The sequence below is a fragment of the Rissa tridactyla genome, chromosome 2 (assembly GCF_028500815.1).
Source record: "Rissa tridactyla isolate bRisTri1 chromosome 2, bRisTri1.patW.cur.20221130, whole genome shotgun sequence".
Classification (NCBI taxonomy): Eukaryota; Metazoa; Chordata; class Aves; order Charadriiformes; family Laridae; genus Rissa; species Rissa tridactyla.
The window spans coordinates 164,606,529-164,629,068 of record NC_071467.1 but is presented as its reverse complement, the minus strand read 5'-3'; the positions used below and the strand labels follow the sequence as shown (position 1 = coordinate 164,629,068).

General features: G+C 46.5%; 1 protein-coding gene across 4 annotated transcripts in view; it reads left to right on the top strand.

Annotated features, from left to right (window-relative positions):
* CCDC13 (coiled-coil domain containing 13) overlaps positions 1 to 21,053 on the top strand; it is a 36,354-nt gene extending 15,301 nt beyond the window's left edge. The window contains exons 9-17 of one of the 4 annotated variants that reach the window (XM_054192519.1): positions 1,436 to 1,600; positions 3,028 to 3,204; positions 4,825 to 5,031; positions 5,917 to 6,056; positions 8,373 to 8,456; positions 9,278 to 9,406; positions 11,885 to 12,039; positions 15,402 to 15,516; positions 16,040 to 21,053. In XM_054192519.1, coding sequence (XP_054048494.1) covers positions 1,436 to 1,600; positions 3,028 to 3,204; positions 4,825 to 5,031; positions 5,917 to 6,056; positions 8,373 to 8,456; positions 9,278 to 9,406; positions 11,885 to 12,039; positions 15,402 to 15,516; positions 16,040 to 16,199 — 1,332 coding nt within the window. In that variant the 3' untranslated portion in view covers positions 16,200 to 21,053. Of the gene's footprint in view, positions 1 to 1,435; positions 1,601 to 3,027; positions 3,205 to 4,824; positions 5,032 to 5,916; positions 6,057 to 8,372; positions 8,457 to 9,277; positions 9,407 to 11,710; positions 12,040 to 15,401; positions 15,517 to 16,039 lie in introns of those variants that run through there. The other 3 variants (XM_054192520.1, XM_054192522.1, XM_054192523.1) reach the window with 3 other exon arrangements.
* The last annotated feature ends 1,487 nt before the right edge of the window (positions 21,054 to 22,540 follow it).

Genomic DNA, 22,540 nt, shown 5'->3' with positions numbered 1-22,540 from the left:
TAATCTAAATCTACCCTTTCAGTTTAAAACCATTACCCCTCATCCTGTCACTGCACTCCCTGATAAAGAGTCCATCTCTTTATCTTTCCTGCAGGCCCCTGGAAGGCCGCTATAATGTCTCCCTGGAGCCTTCTCTTCTCCAGGCTGAACAACCCTAGCTCTCTCAGCCTGTCCTCACAGCATAGCTGCTTCAGCCTTCTGATCATCTTCATGGCATCCTCTGGACTCACTCCAACAGGTCCATATCCTTCTTATGTTGTGGACCCCAGAGCTGGACACAGTACTCCAGGTGGGGTCTCCCCAGAATGGAGTAGAGGGGCAGAATCACCTCCCTTGCCCTGCTGGCCACACTGATGGGGATGCAGCCCAGGATGCAGTTGGCTTTCTGAGCTGCGGGCGCACATTGTCGGCTCATGTTGAACTTCTCATCCACGAGCACCCCCAAGTCCTTCTCAGGGCTGCTCTCAATCCCTTCATCCCCCAGCCTGTATTGATACCAGGGTTGCCCATACCCATGTGCAGAACCTTGCACTTGGCCTTGTTGAACCTCATGAGGTTCACACGGCCCCACTTCTCAAGCTTGTCCAGGTCCCTCTGGATGGGACCTCAGGCCTGTCAACTGCACAGTCAGCTTGGTGTAGTCAGGGGATCCTGTCAATATAGTCACTGGATCAAAAGTGAGGTAGGTGCATCTTATCTAAGAAGACACCTCCAGAACAGGGCAGAGGAACTGTGCTGTAGCAGTGCCCATTTCCTTCTACTGACTATAAAAGTCTGTAGTGAATAGCTGAGATGCTGGGGCTGAGTTCACTTGGCCACACGTAGATGTCTAATGCCAGTAGGGTATCCCTCTGACCTCTGATCATCTCTCCAGAGGAGAATGGGTGTCTTGTAGATTATGTTTCATATGTGTTCCCAGTATCCCAGGGCACCTAAAACAGCACCAGGTGCCTATGGTCAGGCTAGTGAACTGTGCCTTAGATGTTTTCATTGTGGACATCCTGGATGGTGATTCTGCTAAAGACCAAGATGCCTAAATGTATGTGGGTGAGTGGGTGTTTGCCCTTTTAGAGGAGACACAAGGTATTATTCTGTTGCCCACACGTGTGTTTAGTGGCATTCAAGATTCTTTGGCGTGCATGCCTGGCCTCCACATGTGGCTCCAATAATGCACGGATCTCCCATGTGTCCTGAGTCTCCTGTAGGTCTGACGTCATATCTCCTGCTGCACAGATGCCCTAGGCATCTGCATTCTTTGTAAGCAGCTAACAAATTTAAATTTGAAAGAACAGGCACTGCTCTGTGTTAGTTAACCAAGAAAATGTCAAGAAGTAATGTACTGCACTCTGAGCTCCCTTTGGTTATGTCCTCTTTGATGCTGAACCACTGTACTCCTTGTAAAGGCTCTGGATGAGTTGTCGTTATTGTCCCCTAGGTTCGAGAGCTGGAGAATCAGTTGGGTCAAAACAAGACCAGAACATCACTGAGTGAGATTGATGAGGAATTGCTGGCACTTACCGATCCAAGGAAGTTGTCAGCCCGAGAGAAGAACTTGTTGAAGATTCGCAGCTTGGAAAAAGAAAAGAAAGACACCTTGGAGGTAAAAACCTGTGAGCTGACAGAGTCCTGTTTGGGTATGTAGTGTGTAATAACTTGCGTTACCTTCAGGGTGTACGTTACACCATTTCAGAAGCCCACCCGATCTGATGGAGCAAGTTCTGCCACACTTCACAGACTGAACAAAAGGCTACCAGGCTTGTTGTCTGGACTGCACTGTTGCATGCCTCTGCAGTACAAGATTTGGTCTTCCCCTCTGCTTCACAATTCAAGTGTCAGATGCATCCATTTGGCCTGAAATGTGGCCTGAAATGTCAACTGTGCCTGATAGGTGATGTTGGAAGGAGGGAGAGATGCTCTGGGTTGCAATGCAGCTGGCACTGGCTTTATACCGAAGGCATGTGTAGAAAGAAGCCCTGCTACAGCTGCATCCAAACTGTGTAGCATCCCACTCACCCTGTGGCCAGATGTGCATAAATACAAACTTCCCCCTCACACCTCGTATATCTGTATAGCTAAGGTCTTCTACATTTGAACAGAACGAAGCTGAGAATTACACCAGACTCCCTCTGAAAATGAGTCTCCATCTATCACATGCAGTAGCTACAAAAATAAACAGGCATCCAGTGTTTAGAGGCTGAGAGAGGCTATAGCCAGTGAAACCATGAGGTGAAAAGGACGTGTAGGCCTGTGTCCACAAGAAACGTGGAGGGTAGAGGTCAAGCTATACATATTCAGGTTAGCAAAGCACATCTCCCTGTGCTCCTTTCCTAGATTTGCTTCTCTAATGGCCATCTGGCACCAGCACAGAGCTTGATTAGCTGCTGCTTTTCTCACCGCAATTTAACTGTGCAACAGAATGAGCAATGGGGTGATACACACCTTTCACTCTTGGCCGTGAGAATGAAAGAGAAGATTTATAGCAACAGGCACACAGCACAGAGAAGGCTTTCCTCAGTAACTGTCATCTGCGTGGTTCCACTTCTGCCTTTGTATTTCAGGCTCCATTCGCAACAACTTCCACTGTACTTGTCCATTATTACTTAACTGCTGACATGCTCCCTGACCAGTTTCATCTAGGTGAAGGCATGGCTCAGGGGGCAGCGTATGCCGAGGACTGCTTCTGGTACTCAGCGTGGCATCACCACCCTGTATCTGGAAGGGAGAGAGTTTCCCCATGGAGAGTGATGAGGCAAATGAAAAAGCGGGAGCGTACAGAATTAGGTTTTAACACAAAATTATCATTTGCTTCCTGGCACGTACTGAATCAACCTAGTCCGCTTGTATTCCTGAGCAGACAGACCTTTTTTGATGCTGGCAAGGAGGCAGTGAGTAGTATCGTTTATAATTTCTACCTATTTAGGGATGATATGGTATGCCAGTTCCATTTTTTTGGATTCTACCAGAGCACCTGGGGCTTAGTGATAGCCTATAACTGTCGTTTCCTATGATGTGTTTGCATCACTGCAGAAACTCACCGGGGAACATGACGCACTCCAAAAAAGTCATGAGGAAGTGAAAAAAAAACTCGACGCATCAAAAGCCAGGAACAAAGTACTGTGCAGCGAAGTGAAAACCCTGAAGGGACAGATCGTAACCTTGCTGGAGAAAGGAAAACACGATGATGAGCTCATAGACGCCTTACTGGTACAGTCTGACTATTACTGTTGGTCCCAGCCCCTGCAGATCTATAAGTGATGAAACATGATGTCATTTAATGACATGGTGACACAGACAACCTTAGGGTATACGGGGGCCTGATGAATCAAACTGTGACAGCCAGAGGTTTCCTAGTCAGCTAGAGCCCTTCACTTTGGATCAGATCATGTAAAGGCTGTACGACAGCACCAGGCGTGACACAGCTGTAGTCAAGTGTCTCTAAGGGGTTGTAAGAAACATTTTGCAGAAGGACTGAAATAGGATTGTCTGGTAGGTAGAGGAAGGGCTTCATTCCTGAGCCATGAAGCTGGACTGTATTCTCTGTTCTGCTTTCAGCTCCGCCGATAGATTTTTTTTCTTAGAATGCCTGCAATCTTGTGCTTTAATTTGTTGTGTTACACAGCCCAAAACACACAAGCTGAACCATGAGTACTAAACCGTGTAGACATTCACTTGAAATAGCTGGAGCTGAGAAGAGTTGTCCCCTTCAAACCCAGGACCTGAGATGCAGTTATGCTGAAATAAATGGCAGCTATCATGGTCTTGCAGGATCCTTTTGTCCTGCCATGGTTCTAAACAATCTTTCCCCAATTACAACAATGAAAAAAAATTAGAAAATATGCTACTTCCTAGTGGAGTTTTTCCTGATACAGCTCCTCACAAGTTTCAAATCACATTTCCTTGCTTCTGTACGTAGGTTTTAGCTAGGACGTGCTTTGACTAAGCTGGCGTTCACCTTTCTGCACACCAGGCAGCCGCGGGGAGGCTGGGTACTGACCAGCAGATTAGGAAGATTACAGAAGAGCCAAATAACAGTTGTCACTTTTTCTAAGTCAGAGCATTCTCACTAAAATTAGTACAGAAAGATGTGAGTTTACTTGGGAAGGAATGGTTAAGCTGTTTTATCCCTTACGCGAAAGAAGCACCTTGCTTGTAGTTTGTTGGCCGGACAGAACAAACTGTCTGGCAAGTATTTGATTTGTCAGTGTGAGAAAAGCTCCAAAACCCACAGGTAAAAACAGCCTAGCCGCATAGCTGGCATCCCATACCACCCTCATCTTTTAATGTGACTTATCACACCGTCTGATTGTGTTCTAATTTCGCGCAAAAGCAAATTGAAATCTTTACTTTTATCCACTTTATGAAAAAGTCACCTCCTTTGACAAAAACTGGCCTTTTTTGCTCTCTTTTCTGCTACGCTCAGGAGCAAAGCTGCCAGCAAACTGAATCTCAGTTGCTCAGGTCTTTTCTACTTGCACCATCCAGTCACTGAAGTCTTGATATGACAGCAAGGGCCAGTGGGGACAGACTGTCCTTACCCAGCCGCATCTGTCTGGGTGCTGCAAGAAGTGCTGCGCAGTCTTTTCAAGGGATAGATGCTGAGAACGAGACAAGGTGATCTCATGCTTAAAACAGAAGGGACCAAATTCTTGGAGCAGCGTTAGTGACCTCAGGGTGCTTACACCAGGGAATGGGTTTGGCAGGGCAGTGGCTTTCCCTGGCGTTCCTAAATGGGTAGTTGTCTTGGAGGGTGTAAAACACCCAGGGAGCCTTCATAATCATTGTGTACAAAAGTGAAGATCTCACTCATTGTTTCTATTTTATCAGAGACAACAGAAGGAAATGCAGGAGATCTTAAAGCACCTGAGCTACCAGGACGAGAAGAGCAAGGAGTCCCAGCAGATGCTAGGGCAGCGCTTGAACAGTGAGGTTCAGAAACAAAACTGCCTTATAGAGCAGCTCAGACAGATGGTGGCTGAACGAGAAGCAAAGGTTAAAGAGCTGGAAGAGGAGATTGGGCAGCTCACACTTCAGGTAGGCAGCCAGAAGAAATGAACTGGAGGAGCACACTTTGTAATCGGTTTAGATCTGCTCTTCCAATTCCTTCTCTCTTGTTGTTTGAGATGGTTGCTAGCTTGAGAGACTGATACCTGACCTACTGAAGGTCTCTCGTGATGGAATGGTAAAGCAGGAATTCTTTCTTGTAACTCTTAAGTTTCTTTCCTGTTTGTATGTAACTTTTCTTCAAGCTGTTTAAGCAACAGAAAACATAGAAATACCAGTCACATCCACATGTGGCTTTGTGCCAAGACTGTGCCACAAGTCTGACAGCAAGGGTTGGGCTGCAACGGGGACTTCTTAGTATTCAGCTTCCTTGGCTGGCAAAGGAAGCAAGCAAAGAAACACAGGTGAGGGCAACATCAGCAGGCTGCCGTGGCACCCAGCTGCATCCCCTCATGGAGTGATGGAACCCCTAGTAAGTTATTCTCATCTCCCACTGTAAACCACTTCAAAAACTTCCTCTCCCACAGATCTCCAGACTATTAATCTGAGTCTGATGGGTCTCGGGCATGTGGAAATTTCATGGTACAGCTGAAAGAATTGGGAAGGTTGTCCCCTTGTAGACTAGTATGTTAAAAATGTTTCTGACTTTGGTGGTCTGGTGTTGCAAACTGACAGAGGCAAGGTGGTACTGTTGCCAGAGCACAGTTTCATATGAAACTGCGTTTTTTTACTGACTTTTGTTTTGTTCCCATCCTGCAATGGATAGAAACTAAAGAAAAGTTTCCCAGGAGGTCCTGTAAAACAAAAGTTCTGGTGTGCTTGTAGCAATCATCGTAAGCTGCTTGATTAGGCATTGATGCGACTATTTTCCTTTGAACTGTGTAATTGGTTTTGTAACCTGCTCAACATTAACAGAAGAAATCTGCCCATCGAGGGGATGGTTCAGGAGCTGCTGCTGATACACCACCTTCTGAGCACTCAGAAGATCCAGGTTTTACTCTGCTTAAGCCTCTGGCATCAGGCAGCAATCAGGTTGGAAGGATTGGATCTGCTCGGTAAGAAGACCCGAATGTCAATGTTTAAAATTGTTGTGAGTTATTCAGAAGCATGGTTTTCCCAGACAATTTCCCAACAAAACCCCAAGCGCTGTGTGCCAACAGCCGTGGCAGCCTGCTTACAGTATATGGGAATCTCTAATCACGTTATCTCTTGGACTTTTCGTCCTGGAACAGAGAAAGATATACAGACTTGCAGACATTACTACATTTGGCATGATTGTAGTGCAGCTAATTCTCTTTCTCCAGCTCAGATAATGTTTATGTGGTTAGCTTAAGTGCCTGTGATTCTTCTCTCTTATGAGAAACGGGGCTTCTAATGAGCAGACTTCTGAAAGCAGGGTGGCAATTTAATGCAAAATGCCATTTTAGGTAAGCACTAAATCACTGGCGCATTATTTAAATCAATAAATACGCTTCAAGTAGGATTTACTTGCAGAAACGTTGAAAACACACCACATCGTTTGCTCTTAACAAACACCCTTTTTAAAGCCTCACTGAGAACCATGTAAATTACACTAATCTTAATACAGCAGTAAATCTGATTTTTGTTTAGTCTGATGTGACTCTGTGTCACTCTGGCGGTGTAAAGGGACCATAACACCAGAGCAAGTTATATCCTTTCCTGTTAAAATGCTGGTTTTGTTGCTAAAGAGTTCATGGTCTAATTGACAATGGGGATTTGGGACTGGTCTTCTGAGGAAAGAGGATATTTTTCATCAAGTTAAGTTGCAGCTGTTTTTTTCCATGTAATTTTAACTCGCCTGCCACATTACTGTAGACACTGAATTTGGCTTTAAAATTGTCTGATGTATCCCTGAGTCTAAGTAGAGCATTACTACAAAGTTTAAGAAAAGTTCTTCTCAGTGTTTTTGAGTTAGAGTTAAAACATCCTTACTTTGAAAGTTTCTACGTCTCCCTTGTTCTATTCTTCTGACTGACTTTATTCTCCCACTTCTAACTGTGCAGAAGTCGTTCTCTTCTCATGTAGCAAATCTATATTTCCTCCACTTTTTCACTTCGTACGTCTGCTGATGGTAAGCAGGAAGGCAAGCGGGAAAAGCAGGCTGAGTAATGGCTTTGTAGAAGCCACTAAGTGCGATGCATGAATTATTGCTTGTGTACGTGGCTAACGTAGCTCTGTCGTGAAAATAGCTGACATGTCAGGTGGGCAATGAATGAGTCTGAAAACTGCAAGAGCCGTTAATAACTTGGTCAGCAGGGCTCACTCATTCCATTAACTTTAATATGCTGATGAAGTCTCTATTCCATTTTGCTTTAGTGAATCATCATTTCCTATCAGGAAAGATGAAATGAAAAACGCTATAAATAGGAACTAAAGCCCCTTGGAGATGTCGAAGTTAAAATCTGCATTTTTAGACTGGGCCATTTCTGTCATTATCAACTTTAACTTGATTTTTTGGATTAACCACTCCTAGCCTAGAAGGCAGCTCTGCCTGTTCCACAATATTAAGACTTTATCCTCTATTAGCTGCAGCCTAAGGGCAAGGAAACGTGGGCTCTGTCTACAGGGATTTGCCTTTAGGCAGTTGAGCTCAAATTCAGAAAACAAACACATGCTAGAACTGGATGTCCCAAGCACACATACCATTTTGCATAAAGCTCATCCAGCCTGGAAGTGATACCCTGGTGTTATCAGTTGACTCCTCCTCTTACAACAGTAAGCCTGACGCATCTTCTTGAGGGCATCCACAAAGTAGAAGGGTTCAGAAAAGTATATTTTTAAGGGGCATTTGGAAGTAGAAGTTGTGCACCCAGCTCCGTTGGTGTGCTGGTTTGAGGTATGGTTATGAAAGCATGCCACGTGCAAACACCATCAAACAAGAACAGTAACCTGTGCTTGTTTCTCATCTTGGTGGGTGAAGACGTAAGATGAGAGTGCTCAGTGCAAGGGTCCAAGGCAGCGCCTGCGAGGAAACAGAGCATCAGTGGCCATTTGTGGGAGCCGAGCAGGGTCGAGAGCTATTCCCGCTCACGAGCTGCTGTGTGGCTGCTCCACGACACGGAGCTCCACAGTGCTGGTCTGGAGCGCCAGCAAAGTATCCCCAGAAGCGCAAAAATCAAACACTGAGCTATAGTTTTTACGCATTGGAGACACAAGGTGTATTTGCAGTGTGGAGTCGGGGAGCGAGCGGAGTTATTGTGCATGCAGGGCCTGTGTGATACCCGCTCAGGAGGCTCTGGGAGGCTTTTTCCCTACAAGGCAGCAATAAACAGGCACTGGAAAATGACCCGAGTTCTTGGAGGATTGCCCTCTGTAGAGCTCAGTGCCTAACAAAGCTTTCTTCCTCTCAGCACAGTGTCCAAGATGGGCCATACGCTTGTAGAGTCGGCAGCTACTAAGCCTCCCCTTCTCAGTAATAACATCACGCCTGGAAGGTATGTATATAAACTTCATCATAAACAAGGGAGGTTTCCTGCCACGCTCCGCAAGCTGCTGGCAAGCCTTGTCCTTGTCTGCCTTCTTTCTGTAACAAACAGCTTCTTCCACCTTCCTTTCTACCCGATACTGCCAAAGAGCTCGGACACAGGCTTGAGTGTCTTCTTGCTATCTTAAGTTTTTAATTGATTGCTAGTTTTATGCCCCATAAATCCTATTTTTCCTTTCTCCCCCCCAGTCACCAAGATTTCTCCTGCTTTTTGCTCTAAAGGAGATATTACTGAACACTCCTGTGCAGAGAGGTCGGAGAAGTAATGAAGTACATAATAATGGGATACATGTGAAAACTGCCCCTTCCTTTCATCATGTATTAGGCACAAGATCGGCCTTTGCATTAATGTTGCCTGAAGCCTTTCAGTGGGAGAAAATCAATAGCGTGCCATTTAATAGCTTAGCCCAGCACTTCGGAGAATCCACGTGTAGGCTTCTTTCACTTTGGCAGTAGCAACGGGAGGAGAGTCAGTGACAGTGAATTGATCAGAGGTGGAAGTTTGTTTTCAGGGGTGATGAGAAGGGAGAACATCCTCCTGAAGGAAAAGACCTTTCTAATGAAACTCACGGTGGCTTTATTTCCAAGTATTTCTATTCCATTTATTGCAGTATAGAGGTTGATGCTGGGGGGAGGTAGTGAGCCTGGCTCTGCATTCTGGCTTCGGCTTCAGACAAGTGTATTTTGATATGTTTTTCAAATCCTGTCTTTGTTTCGTTTCTTTCGTTTGTGAAATGGGAAACAGACTCTCTACGCTTCTGCTGCTTTTAGGCTTGCTGGCACTGGCAGCCCGGATTTGAAAGCGCTGCAGACGCAGATCACAGAGCACAAGGCTCTCTGCCAGGCTGCTGAAGTGGAAAGAGACAGGCTCCTGGAACTGGTCACTGTGCTGCAGAAAAGGTAGCGGCTGATTCTGCCAGTATCCTTTGTGGGATGCTGTGATTAAGGAGCCCTTGAGACGTGTGAGAGTCTATAGCGTGCAAGTACAGTACGCCATACGCTGCCAGTGTGATCCCTTCCTTAAATAGGGGCTTTTAAATCTTTTCTGCTCAATTTCCCTGCCTAGTTGATGATTCATTTTTTATTATTATTCTTTTAGAACAAAGAGCAGAAACAATGGAGTCATCTTCAAGCTTGCTGCACCTAAATACAACTAGAGCTCCTGTATTTATATATATGTGGTGTTATTTAGGCAGCAATATTATTCATCAGTAGTAAATACTGTAATTATAGTTATAATCTGACTTCTGTTCCAAAAGCTTTTCACATTCTTTTGAGTTTCACTGTATCCTCTTTTAAATGAATTTCCTCTGGTTTAACTGAAGCCTAGCAGTGATATTTTTTTTTTTCTATTATTCAGTTCAATTTAAGATGATGTTAAAAGCCAGCTATGTTTTAGGAGAGCAGAGGAAGCAAAGTCTTTTTTCTTTAGATATCTTTTATCTACTCCTTTTTTTCCCAGCTAAAGAATGTATATTATTTGGTTCCCATATCTGTATTCCAGCTTGTGGAAAGATATACTTTTGTCTGCGTGCTTTTGAATACAATGGGCACTATTTGCTTGCTTGCTTTATTTTATGCTAGTTATCATTTCTCGCTTGTCTAACTTTTGTCCTGTACAATTAATCACAGTCAGAAAAATACATTTGTTTCTTACTGTGGTAAAGGTGTCATCCTCTGTGCTTTTAAGGACTAAATCCTGGAAATAACACACTGGGAGAATTTTATTCGTGTTTGTAAGCCCCGGGACTTTAATAGAGCTATGCAATTAGACAAGGATGGAGGTGTGAGTGATAGCTGAAATGGGGCCATCAGGAATATGGGATAATGAAGAACATGGAGTCAATGAAATGCATGGTTGCTTGTAAAATGTACCGGAGACTGATGATTCAGCAGCTCCGCGGTTATCACACATTTATCAAGAGCTCCTGCACGTAAAGTAAATTTTGTGAGATTGTGTGCAATAACTCTTGGAAGACCTCAGGATAATATAGCATCCAGTCATATTTCAACATGAATATATGTAAAAAAATCAGGCATTCATCCTTTTCCCTTCCCCTGTTGGAGTGTGGGTCAGCAAAGCTCACGTAACGTATCTAATGCTTAAGTCCAGAGAGAGGCGCTGGGAATGGTTACGTGAACGCGATTTTTCTACAGCAGCTGCCAGAATTTAGGACTGCGTTTCACCATCACTAACTGCGGAGCAGAACATACTGTCAGGAAATACTCCCTTGTAAACATTTTGTAGGATTGGGCCCTGCTGGGGGAAGGGGAAGAGCTAGAGGAACAGTTTAGTTATTCATACTGGCAGAAAATTTTCTAAAAAAAAGCCCACTAGTCTTGTCGTTTTTCCTCCGCTCTTTGTCTAACGTGGATGCTAGGGGAACACCTGGTCACATGAAAGTTCAGTGGATTCAGAACCACTGAGAGAAATATAATTTCTCATAGCATGTCGCCAGCCCGGGAATTCACTGCCACAGGAGGTCAGAGTCTTGCCTGTAGCTAAATTTTTAAGACAGTGATATAATTTTATTATAGTTGTAATATTTTTTTAGTTATGCCAGCTAGGAGGGAAATTAGACTAATCACGTCTTTTGATTCAGGGAGTAATCAGCTGTCACCATGGGGTTAAGAAGGAAATACTTTTATTCTGCGCTAAACAATACAGTAAGTCAATTCAGGTTTCTCTGTAGCTTTAAACTGCTTTAAGTCCTTCGGTATCAGGCACTGCCCCACACGTGATGCCCCACTGACTGCATCTGTGGACAGCCCATCGCATTTTTGTAGTTAATTTTCCAAGATGTTGTGTGGGGTGAATAGAGAGGCACTTTGCTCTTCCATTCTGTCCTGTAGAGTGAACCATCAGTTTCTTTTCCACTCGCTTCCTTCCACGGTAGTGTCTAAGGGCCAAGTTTATTAAAAGCAACATCAAGTTCCTTTTCTTACTTGCAGCTAACTGGTGCAAAGCAGCTAAATGCTAGACAGTGTTTTTATAAACTACTTCCCTTCCAGATTTTCCCAGTGTGTTTAAAAAAATGCAGTTTATTATCCCTGTAATAAAAGATCTCTCTTCAGGAACGTGCAGCTTGCCTGCTCATCTGCGTGGTAAATTCACACAAGTAGCCAGTGTTAAGGGATCGAGGCAACCTCCATTAATGAACCCGTTATTTCCAACTGTACTCATTAATTAATTCTGTTTTGCAGATTTGGAGGATGTCACCTGTAACAACTGCTCTGGGATTTTTGCCTTTGGATGCACGGAAAATTCTCCTTTTTCCTCTGTTGGGAGCTATGAAGCAGGATTCAGTATCAAGACTGACTGATCCTTAATAGTTGTGACATAAATAAGCTGAACTGTGGGGTTTTTTTGCCTCTCAGGGTGGAAGAAAGCAGCGATAAAGTCTTGGAAGTTGAGAAGAGGCTTCAGGAAGAGCGGCGGCGATGCGTCATTTTGGAACAGCAGCTTGAAAAACTGCAAATGGATCCGGCGAGGAACACAAGCGCACAGAAACCTCCCCTGAGGAGCAAAACAGGTGAGGTGGAGCACTTACCTACAGCTCTGTCCCCTGTCCCACCTCTGTGGTTCGCAGGGAGCAACAACGTTTGGACTTGTATCTATCAAACGTACGCAAACGCTTGACCTTACTCACGGCCATTTGGACCTACTCAGACCAGTGGACCGATACAGAAGGTGAAATCCTGGCCCCACTTAATTCAAGAGGATTTTGCCACAGATTTAAGTGGGACCAGGAATTTTGTAATGTGTTGTTTTCATGGGATGACAGCCTAGAGGAAAAAAAAAACCCTGACGCTTCTCTATGTTGCCACCATGCCCGCTGCCATGTTCCTTTTGCACTTCTGACTGAGAGATTCATCTGAAGGTTAAGAGCAGAATTAAAGGACGCATCCCAATTTAAGGCCTGTCAGTGTCTATGAAAAACTATTGCTGGTGATGAAGTAATTAGATCTGTTGTAATTTATTATCCCATGAACATGATAATCTCCTGCTATAAATATGAAAGCCTTACTAGCGTAGTTAAAGGAGAAGAATTCATGGTGGATGTTAAATTTTTATTTCCCTGATCAGATCCTTTTATTGCTTAAGGACTCTGATACCGTAAAGTGGCTAAACCAATAAAATGGCACATATTCTTAAGGAAACTTTTCCGTGGTTTCCCATTTTATCTGTATTTTCATAAAGTAAAAGACTTTAAATGCCAGGATATGAACACTAGGAATAGGAATTTCAATTTGACAAATACTACGATGCCGTCAGGCTGAGTTACGGTGATTAGAGAGGTCACAAGCCTCATCAGAGACCTCGTACAAGCTCGTGGCCTGCCCCAAGCTGAAACACATGATCTTGGGCTGCGGGGGGACTGCCCTGCAGCTCAGCAGATGCATGGCGTGGCTTTCCATCATGACTCCGTCCAGCACTACGGTGTGTGCTAAGGCTACCTCATCACCTTAGAGCTGACCTGTGCTGAGCACTGTGACCTGTATAAGCAGTCACCTACTTTTCCATCTCCACTGGTGTTTCTCCTTAGGCATGGGTCAGGCTGAGGTAAGAAATGCTACTGTAACTGCATTGCATTTCTTTGCATCTCCTGTCGTAGTGCTCTTGGTCACATCCATGCCTGGCAATAAGTTCTCTCTAGAGCAGGACCACGATGCAAGAAATCACATCCATGATGGTCTCGAATCGTACAGGAGAGCTAAGGTCTGCAGTGTAACATCTGCACGGTGTTCGGGACCTCAAGGGAATCACTGCCGTTCACCCATCCAGTGTACAGAGAGAAGTAGGTGTGCAGGAACAGGATTGAAAGGAGCCTTTATGGGGTCTGAATGATTGCTTGAAACCTAGTCCCCTCTGTAAAATACATATCTGTTCCTTAAAGCAGAACTGTTGTGTCCTTAGAAAGGGCTCCAGTCGACACTGACTCTTCTCATGTGTTTTTCTGCAATCACTGATTTTTAGAGCTGTCTTACCTGCATTAACTGAGAGCCTGAGGGCAGAAAAAGTAGTGAAGAAAAACTAATAGAAACCTAGTGCTTAGAAAGAAGGTGCTGCAGCCTTTGGCCTTAAGGGTATAGGACATTCATCTTGATAAGAGAGCAGTGCTGGGCCTCACGGAAATAGTATCGTGGGATGCCCTTTGTGGTTCCCAGGAGGATTTGGTTCTGCAGATGCCCAGAGGAAGCAATCAGGGTGTCTGTAGGGACAGGTAGTAGCCAGATGAGAGTTGTGGGAATACAGCTCTCAGTGCTACGCTTTTAATGACTCCATGCCTTAAAGAGTACGGGAACATCTTGGTGCTGTTTTCTAGAGGATAATTTAGCTGAATTTTTGAGTGCTCAGGCTTTTATGCAACCTGGTAGTGTAAAGTGTTGATGTTCTGTTGTCATACCTGTCCTCCACTTAGATTTCCTTTGCAACCTCAAAGAGATACAGCGATAAACTCTCCCGGTCCTGAGCCATTTTGGTCAAGTTACTGTGTTGTAGAAGCGTGTGGTAACTCAACTCGGGGAGACTGGCATTTCATAGCCAGCGGAAGCAGGCTGTTCTTACCAGTGTGACAGGTTCCTTCTTTACTAAATATTTAGTTCGTTAGCCTTGTTTGCCTAAGGCCTAAAAGCAAATGTAGAAAGGATCGGCAGGAAGAAGGAATCCTCTCTAACTCCGTAGGACGAGTAGGTAGCAATCTGTTTCACCACCCTTCTTTGAAGAGAGCTCAGCCCCTTGTGATGTGCCAAAACTCTCTGGAGTTTGTACAAATAAAAAAGAGTCTACGAGTCTGTAATGTACCTCTTCAGCAGAGCGTGTAGGTTATCTAAATGCTTTCATGCCAGATAGTTGAGGAAATAAGAAGGAATAAAAAGCTTGAATATAAAATAGAGACTAGAGAAGCCGCTAATTAACATAATATTTTCTTCTCTTTCTGAAAGTGCAAAATTAGAGGGAGCTGATCTAATTGCTAATCTAATGTTTCTAGTCTCCTCAATTCAAGGAAAGTAGATAATGATACTAAGTAGCTAGAAACAACAAAGTTGTGTTTTAAAATTATTCGTGCTTTTCATTTTTTTTCTGTCTGTCCAAATTTCTAATTAGCAAAGGATAATCCCAGAGGAGAACACGTAAGTAACAGCAGGTTTTCCTCAGTCCTGTAAAACACAACCTTAAGGTCAAAAGGATCAAATCTTTAAGGATGCTTTCTGTATAGCGCAAAAGCTCTCCATCCCCAGGTGTAAGAAATCAGGAAAGGAAGGCAAGAGACCGGCATGGCTGAGTCGAAACCTACTGGTCACATTAAAGGGCAAGAAGGAATTGCGCAGGCAGTGGAAGCAGGGACAGGGATCCTGGGAAGAGTATAGGGATGCTGCCCGGTTGTGTAGGGATGGGGTCAAGGAAGACCAAGGCACAGCTGGAGCTGAACTTAGCAAGGGACGCAAAGAATAATAAGAAGGGCTGCTATAGGTATGTCAGCCAGAAAAGGAAGGTCAAAGAAAGCGTACCCACCCTGATGAGCAAGACTGAAAAACTGATAACAACAGACAAGGAGAAGGCTGAGGTACTCGACAACTTTTTTCCCTCTGTCTTCACTGGCAACCTCTCTCCCCACACCTCTTGAGTGGTGAATTTTTTTTCTTCTCTAAATAGGTAAGCACACGTGTTAGTGCATTTAGCCCAGAAATGCAAACTCATCATGTTTTAATTTTGCTGGAAGGAGATCAAAATAAAAGCCTGTCCTATATATTTGCAGTACCTTCATGGATATACGCAGAACCGAACAGATTCCTTAGGATTTATTCAGTTTCCTGAAGTTTACTTGGTGTGCTACCAAGCGAAAATTGTTGCTTGTTTTACTAAAACTCCATTTTGTGATTAAATCTACAGGCCTGTCTGTGAGTCACTCAAGACCCACCTTGAATATGACTGATAGGAAGGAGCTCTCTGCAGCCCAGCTTTCCAGGTTGCCTCTAGAATCGCAGATAGAGGAGCTGAGCACAAGGTATGGTTTCCCTTCCCCTGTGCTGTGTTACTCGCAATAGCTCCCATTCATCGCTCTCCTCTTAGAAGTGGTATTACCTGCACCCGCTCCTCAGAAGATAAAACCCAGCAAACTCTGTAGAAATCACAGAGCCTCAGATTTGAGCTTGTCTATGTCATTCTTACACAAATTTCCTAATAATTATATAGTTAAGCTAGTGCAAATGTTAAGCAACACAAAACACGTGCAAGGATGACACCTTATTTTTCTTTTTCTTTCCTTCTGCGTTGATTGCTAGCTTATTAGTGAAAATAAAATTATAATCTTGAACAAAACAGATCTCAAAAGTATCGTGGTCATCTAATACTCTTTTCGGCCTCAAAGACAGAAGGAACAAGTGTTAAGTCTGCTCTTTCTCACGCCTGTCGTAAGATTACCAGCGAGCATGTGTTTCAGTGTTTTCTTCCCCAGAGCTGAAGCTCTGTTCTAATTTGCTTTGAAGCTCCGCAGCTCACATGAAAGTTTTCCTTTTGTTTCCTCATAGGCTTGTGATCCAGCTGGATGAGAATGAAGCTCTGAAGGCCGCTTTGGAGATGACTGTGAGAAAGAAAGAGGAAGATTTTAAACTGTATCAAGACACAATGGATCAAGTGAAGGATATCTTTTTACAGGCCATTCGGCAGCAGAAACAAGAGAAGAGTTAAGAAAGATGTTGGGAGTCCTTTGGACTGCAAAACAGGGAGAGAGCCCAGGCATCGTGCCCGTGAATTGAAATGCAGCGGCAGTGTAGTTTTGCAGCCTCGGCTCATGTCATTTCTTTAGCGTTTGCAGAAGAGGATGAGAACTGGAGATGAAATACGAAAAAAGCGAAGGTTTTGCGTGTCAGCAAATTGTAAGAGTTAGCAAGCAGCTGGCTCTCAGACTGCACATGCCGTAGGTTGGTGCAGTTTAGGAAGCTGCAATGCTGCAGTGTGATTTTGGGCAAAACCTCCCTAGTTTTAACAACGCTTTCCTCAAGAGGGCTCGATATTCAATACGCTGCTGCCTTTGTCACCTCATGAAGGAATTTGCTATATAGAAGTTATGCCAGTCCCCTTCCAAAGCCGTGCCAGGAGCAAACCGAGTTCTGTTTTCATCAGCGCACTGATACCTGTCTGTCTCAGGCTTTCTGTAGTACTTAAGTGTTGAGGGAGAGGATTAGCCTGGCCTGTGAATATCTGCAAGTGAACTTTGGGGGGGGGCTCCCCTCACCATTCCAACCTGTTTTTTCGCTTGAACGTATTTGCAGCAGAGTTTTGTGAAGCTCAGCGGTGTTGCCACTGAAAAGGTAGACTGTGCGGATAACCCCTGCAATCAGTCAGCCCTACCTTAAATTCAGCTCATTCCATGTGAAACTTGCCATCCGGGTTATGAATTCCCTATTCCTGGGTCTCTGCGTTCATCCGTCAGGCAGGTCTTGTTAAATGCTGACAAAACGCAGGCAGGTCCTCCCTGCAGTGGTGCTGGGACTTTCGGAGATGCTGAAAAACCCCTTGCGTCTCTGTCCGTTTCTCCTGCAGCGTGGTGAGAACACCAAGCGCAAGCTAATAAGGCATTAACATGCAGCCTGCCAGCAGCGAGCTGGCCTTGGGGGTTACAAGCAAATGGAGAGCTCGTCATTTTTGTATAGAGCCGCTTTGTTTCTCGGTTGAAAGTCTTGAAAGCTCTTCTTTTTCTGCTTTGCTTTGTCAGCCTCTTTTTGTGAGTGTGGAGTTTGTGAGACTTTAACCCCAGCCACCGCCAGCGCAAAGTGGATTTGTGGAGGGGCAAACTGCGGCTCCCTTCCCCAGCCCGGGCATCGCGTCCCGACTCCACTTGCGCTGAGATGAGCGAAAAAGCGAGCAGAGCGGGGAGTTACTCCGGATGCAGTGAGGGTGGTGTCGTCCCTGTCTTTTTTCCTGCCCTGCCTAGGTTTGGAGATGTCTCTCTTCAAACAGTTCATGGAGTTCTTGGTGGAGGAGGTCCCTGAGGAGAAGCTCAGCACCTGAGAGTTAACCCTTCCTGTACTTAAGAGCACTCCACTCCCCCAGCGGTGGCCCATAGCTCAGCAAAGCTGTCAGGTCTCTCTTACAAAAATCGGGACCAAAACGGTTCATCGCTGTATTCCTCCTGCTCAAGATGCCGGTAACATCAGCGGAAAAGGCATCTGGCAACCCGCAATCCTCTCCTCCCTACGGCTCACAAATCCTGGATTGAGAGACGAACACAATCTCATCGCAGTGAGCTGCCGTTTGTTGCTGCTCAACTCCATCCTGATGACGATGTAGCACGGGGTAGAGGGAGCAGACCAAGGAGAAGAAATCAGCCCACCTCCAACATATTTTAAGGACCTGCAGCAGAGCATGGATCCCTTTGAAAAGCTGCCTGAGCTGGGGCAGAGGTGCGGGGATTTTGCTATGCGCTGGCTGCTAAATTCAGGCCGGTAGCTTGCAGCTGGAGATTCTGATTTCGCTTACACACAAGTGTGAATCAATTAATATTTTCACAGAAGTAGCGGAGAGGATATCTGCCAGCCTTTCTAATAGGCGGGCAGCGTTGGTCTCCTGTCCCGTGACGGAGCAGCGAGGATCACGCTGCTCCCCAGCAAAATTCTTCCTGGAGCGGCTGGGAATCAACCCGTGAAATGCAGATACGAAACTGGGAGCACTGCGCGGTACAGAACACGTACGGCTCGCGAGCACATGGTGCAGACCTCAAGTGCTGCAGCGCTCATTCCTTATAGCATGTGCTTGTTTTGGGGTTGTACGGAAGCATTTTCTCTTTTTTTTTTTTTTTCTGCACAAACACACACAGAGCACAGAAGACCCCTTGACAAAAGAACTAAGACAACAGTAAAATAGTTTATTTAGAGAGCCGATGCCTGTAAGTAACTGTTTATGGTGGAAATGTGCTCTCTGTCTCCTGTCACAGAACGGTGGGGGGGGGGGGCGCTGAACACAGGCCAAATTGTCCAGTTCTCAGTTTTCACCTTAGTTTGGAAATAGTAGTTTTGAATAGTTTGGAAACGCTAGTTTTGAAATTCCTCTGTACTTCCTCGAATTCTCCCTGTGCTGGCTCTTGCAGCAGGGACACGGTTTTTCTTGCAGTGCGTGTCATTTTGTTGCTGAATGTAAGAAACCCTGACAGATCTTGGAAGCAGCAGCCCCATGTCCCCCAACTCGGACAAAAAAACCCCATGAAAATATTGTTCTCACTGCCTGCAAAAACCCCATCCCCCTGGTCCTCAGCCACAGAATCTCTCCAGGACGCTTGATGTGTTCTTTGAGATACAACATTTCTTTTAGGGATGGATTCAGCTGGGCATGATCTGAAAACTCCACAAGCCCCTGCCTTCCTTGGAAGTTTGTCCTTGTGGATAATTACCAGCCCGTTAAAATCCCATCCTTCGATTCTCATTTGAATTTCTCTGGCCTCGGTTTGCAGCCGGTCATCGTTATGCCGTCCCTCGCTGGATAAGAAGCGGCGTGAGCACCCAGCATTGCCTCGCTAGGACAGCCTTCATCCAGCGTTGAGTCCTGTCACAGGCCGCTTTTTGATGAGCTCTGGGTTTTTTCAGTCTCTCATTGTAGCGAATGGTGGTGACAACGCTCGGCGCCGCTGGCACAGCCTGGTGGATACAGTTAAGCTGCAAAAAACCACGTCAGGTTGATTTTGCTGCAATTATTTGAGGATATGGGCACTCCTCGGTAGGATTCAGCCAGCTTTGAGCTAATGTATGATAAGAAAACGAGTCCTCCGATCACTTGGGCTGAGCCAAAGGTTGTCTCCTGCCCTGGAGCTGGGCGAAGCAGCCAGAAAGTCCCTGACGGATGCAGCTGATTTTAAAAGCACGACTGAACCGCTGGGAATAAATGACCTTTGATCAATTGTCATCGTTTTCCTTTTGGCCTGTTTCGAGGCGTCTACCTGCGAAGAGCAGGCGTCTCAAGGGTGCAGCTTCCCAAACTGGCCCTAATGTGAATTAAGTTGCATTAACATGGTTAAATATAGACGGCATCGACACCGGCGAGCTCTCCCTGCCCTGGGCTCCACTCGGCCAAGTGACAGAGGATCAGCCAGCAGGTCAGAGCTCCAATTTAGAGCCGTAGATTGGGGCTGCGGGTGGTTTGTGCCCTCCACGGAGGCTCCAAAGCAGGAGGGAGATGAGGAGGAGACGGATTCCAGTCCTTCCCATGGGGGAAGTGGAGAGGAAGCTGGTAGCAAGGGGGAACTAAGTTGGAAACTTCTTTGCCAAACCCTCCGGCAGCTGCTACTGCCCTGCAAGCCGGCCTGTGCACGACAAAAGGAATGAGGTTCGGCTTTAAATGGAAAAAACCTCCAGCAGAGCCCCCGTGCTCTAAATTAAGCCACGACGAAGCCAAGAGGGGTATTGAGTTTCTCCCCTCATCCTCTCTCCTCCCGGCCCAGCTCCCAGCCGGCTGCTCCCGCGGGACAGGGTGGCCTCGCTCAACAAATGCCACCTCAATCCCCACGCGTCTCCGCTTACAGCTCTGAAACCCGGCTGCAGGCAGGGGGTGAAACCCTGGGCTTTAGAGCAGCTCGTTCATCAGCGCGAATAGTTATCTGTGGGGCACAACGCGGCAGCGAGAGGAGGGGGGGGGGGTCATCCCACAGTGCCATTGACCTAATCGGGGCATTTTCTCGGGAAGGGGAGGGGATTGTGAGGAAAGGAGGTGAAGGCAGTGGGCATTGACCTGAGGCTGGGTTGTCCCTGCAAGGTGGTGGGAGCCTTCTTCAGAGTCCTTCCCCAGGGGAGCAGGAGGTCCTGGGACCTTTGAAGGGGTTGGTGTGTGCCATGGGGGACAGGCAGGGCCATTCTGGGGGCACTGAGAGGGGTCCTGGGGGTGACCATGGATAGATGGATGGACGAATGGATGCATGAGCGGATGGGGCACACATCTCCCTCTTCTGAGCCATCCTGCTGTCAGTAGGGTGCCTGCTGAGGTCCTGATGGGGTTGGCGTGTTCCCAGCGACACGTTCGCATAGGGAACCCGATGGGGCAACCTAAAGCAGTATAAAACAACCCAGGTGGGTTATTGTAACCCTCTCCCAGTTCATCCCATAAAGAGCTGCTCCAGCAGCAGGGAGAGAGCAGCGTAAGGCAGGAACAGCCGGCCAGGAGGAGGTTCCTTCGGTGTCCCCATCAAACATCTCCAATTTGTGCCGTGCCTCCTTGGGACGGAGCTGAGAGCCTTCCATTGAACCCCACCGCCTTCCCACACTCTTGGACACTAAAGAGGGGCCTGGCCTCAGCTCATGTGTCACAACTTCCAGCCACCCGCCAAATGTTTGGAAAAAACCCTATCGTTAAAGTCAGCTGGAAGACACAAACGGCCCTTCTCCATAAAGCAGCAGCGCTGGGGCAATAAAACACAGGGGTGTCCCCTGTGCCGAAGAAGGTGCGCTGGTCACATTAAAGATAAATCTTATTATATTGGAAATCAAGAGCGGGTTGGTTTTTTTTATTATTATTTTAATAAGATCTATAAATTAAAGCTAAACGATTTTTATCACCACAGTTCCCAGAGCCTCACGAAAATCCGCGGCACAGCCCTCCGCCTATGTTGCGCTCTCAATCCAGCGCGATCGCAAATTACTCGGGATAAAATTAAAAAAAAAAAAGAAAGAAAATAAAAAAATCTATCTTTGGCCCAAAACTCTCCGGATGCCAATGCCCAGAGAGAGCAGCACGATGGGGCCGGGACCCTCCTGCCCTCCAGGACCCCTCCAGCATCCCTGAAAGCAAGGTCCCCATGGCCTCGAGCCCCACGGACACACAGCAGGGCCCGTTGTGCCTCCAACGCAGCCAACGCTCAGACAGAAGGATTTTGGGGCTGGTTTTGGTTCCTGCACGGAGCAGGATGGGGAATCAGTGGGTTTGGGAGCCAAAGCGGGTGATGGGGACCTGTTGGTCCCCCGGTGCCCCTTTGCTCATTGCTTTCCAGCCCACCACCAGCCCGCCACCACAGCGAGCCGACGTCGTCATCATCATTGAATCATCACAGAATGGTTTGGGTTGGAAGGGACCTTAAATATCATCTTGTCCCAACCCCCCTGCCGTGGGCAGGGAGCCTCCTGCTAGACCAGGTATGTCCATCTGCACCTGCTGCCGGGAGGGACGGACACGATTTCCCCTCCTGCTGAGGCTCCTTGATGTATGGCCATGGCCTCCACAGGCTCGCGGGGCATGATGAATTGCATCGCTGCGCTTATCGGCACCGATCTCTTAATTACTTTGCCTCTAAGTGCCCAGGCAATTATGCCAAGGTCTGGAGAGCCGAAGTCCCTGGGCAGGGATCCAGCTGCAGCAGCAGGACGAAGGCTGGGACTCCAGGACACCCGAGGGGCAGCAGCCAAATCTTGCCCTGGCTGCTGCAAATTAAAGTGGCTCATTAGGCGTTAAAAATGCTGGCCGCGCGGCCGTCACCACGGCTCTCTATGGAGAGCCTCTCTCTGTACACACCAAGTTAAAAATGCTGCTAAAAAGGCTTTTTATTCATGGTCAGTGCTGACCTTGGGGGGTGCCCATCCTGGAGATCCTCCCTCCAGAACCCAGAACATGACTTGTTTCATCCCAAAGCAGACAAACACATGGAGGTACTGATAAAATCTGGGGTCGTCTGCCATGTTTCTCTTCCCCAACCCTCCAGGCAGCCCAGGAGATGCTCGGGAATGTCGGCCCCGGCCTGAGCTCTCCCCAGATCTCATCGGGGTTTGGTAGAAAGACCTCGGTGCAGGACATGGAGACGGGCCTGACGCTGTCTTGACTTCTTCTTGGCCAACTTGTATTTGTACACCCCATAATAACAGAGACCACAACCCAACCCAGCCCCTTCCCATCCCCTGTTTTGGTTGCAGATGCCGAAAACTGAGAAGAAGCCCCCGAGGATGGTTTGTAGAGATGTTGCAACCTCCAAGTGCCACGTCGATTTAAACACTGCCCGACACGGGGAGGAATTGCACCTTTTAGCTCCGTGCCTCAGTTTCCCTGACCTCATGCAATGA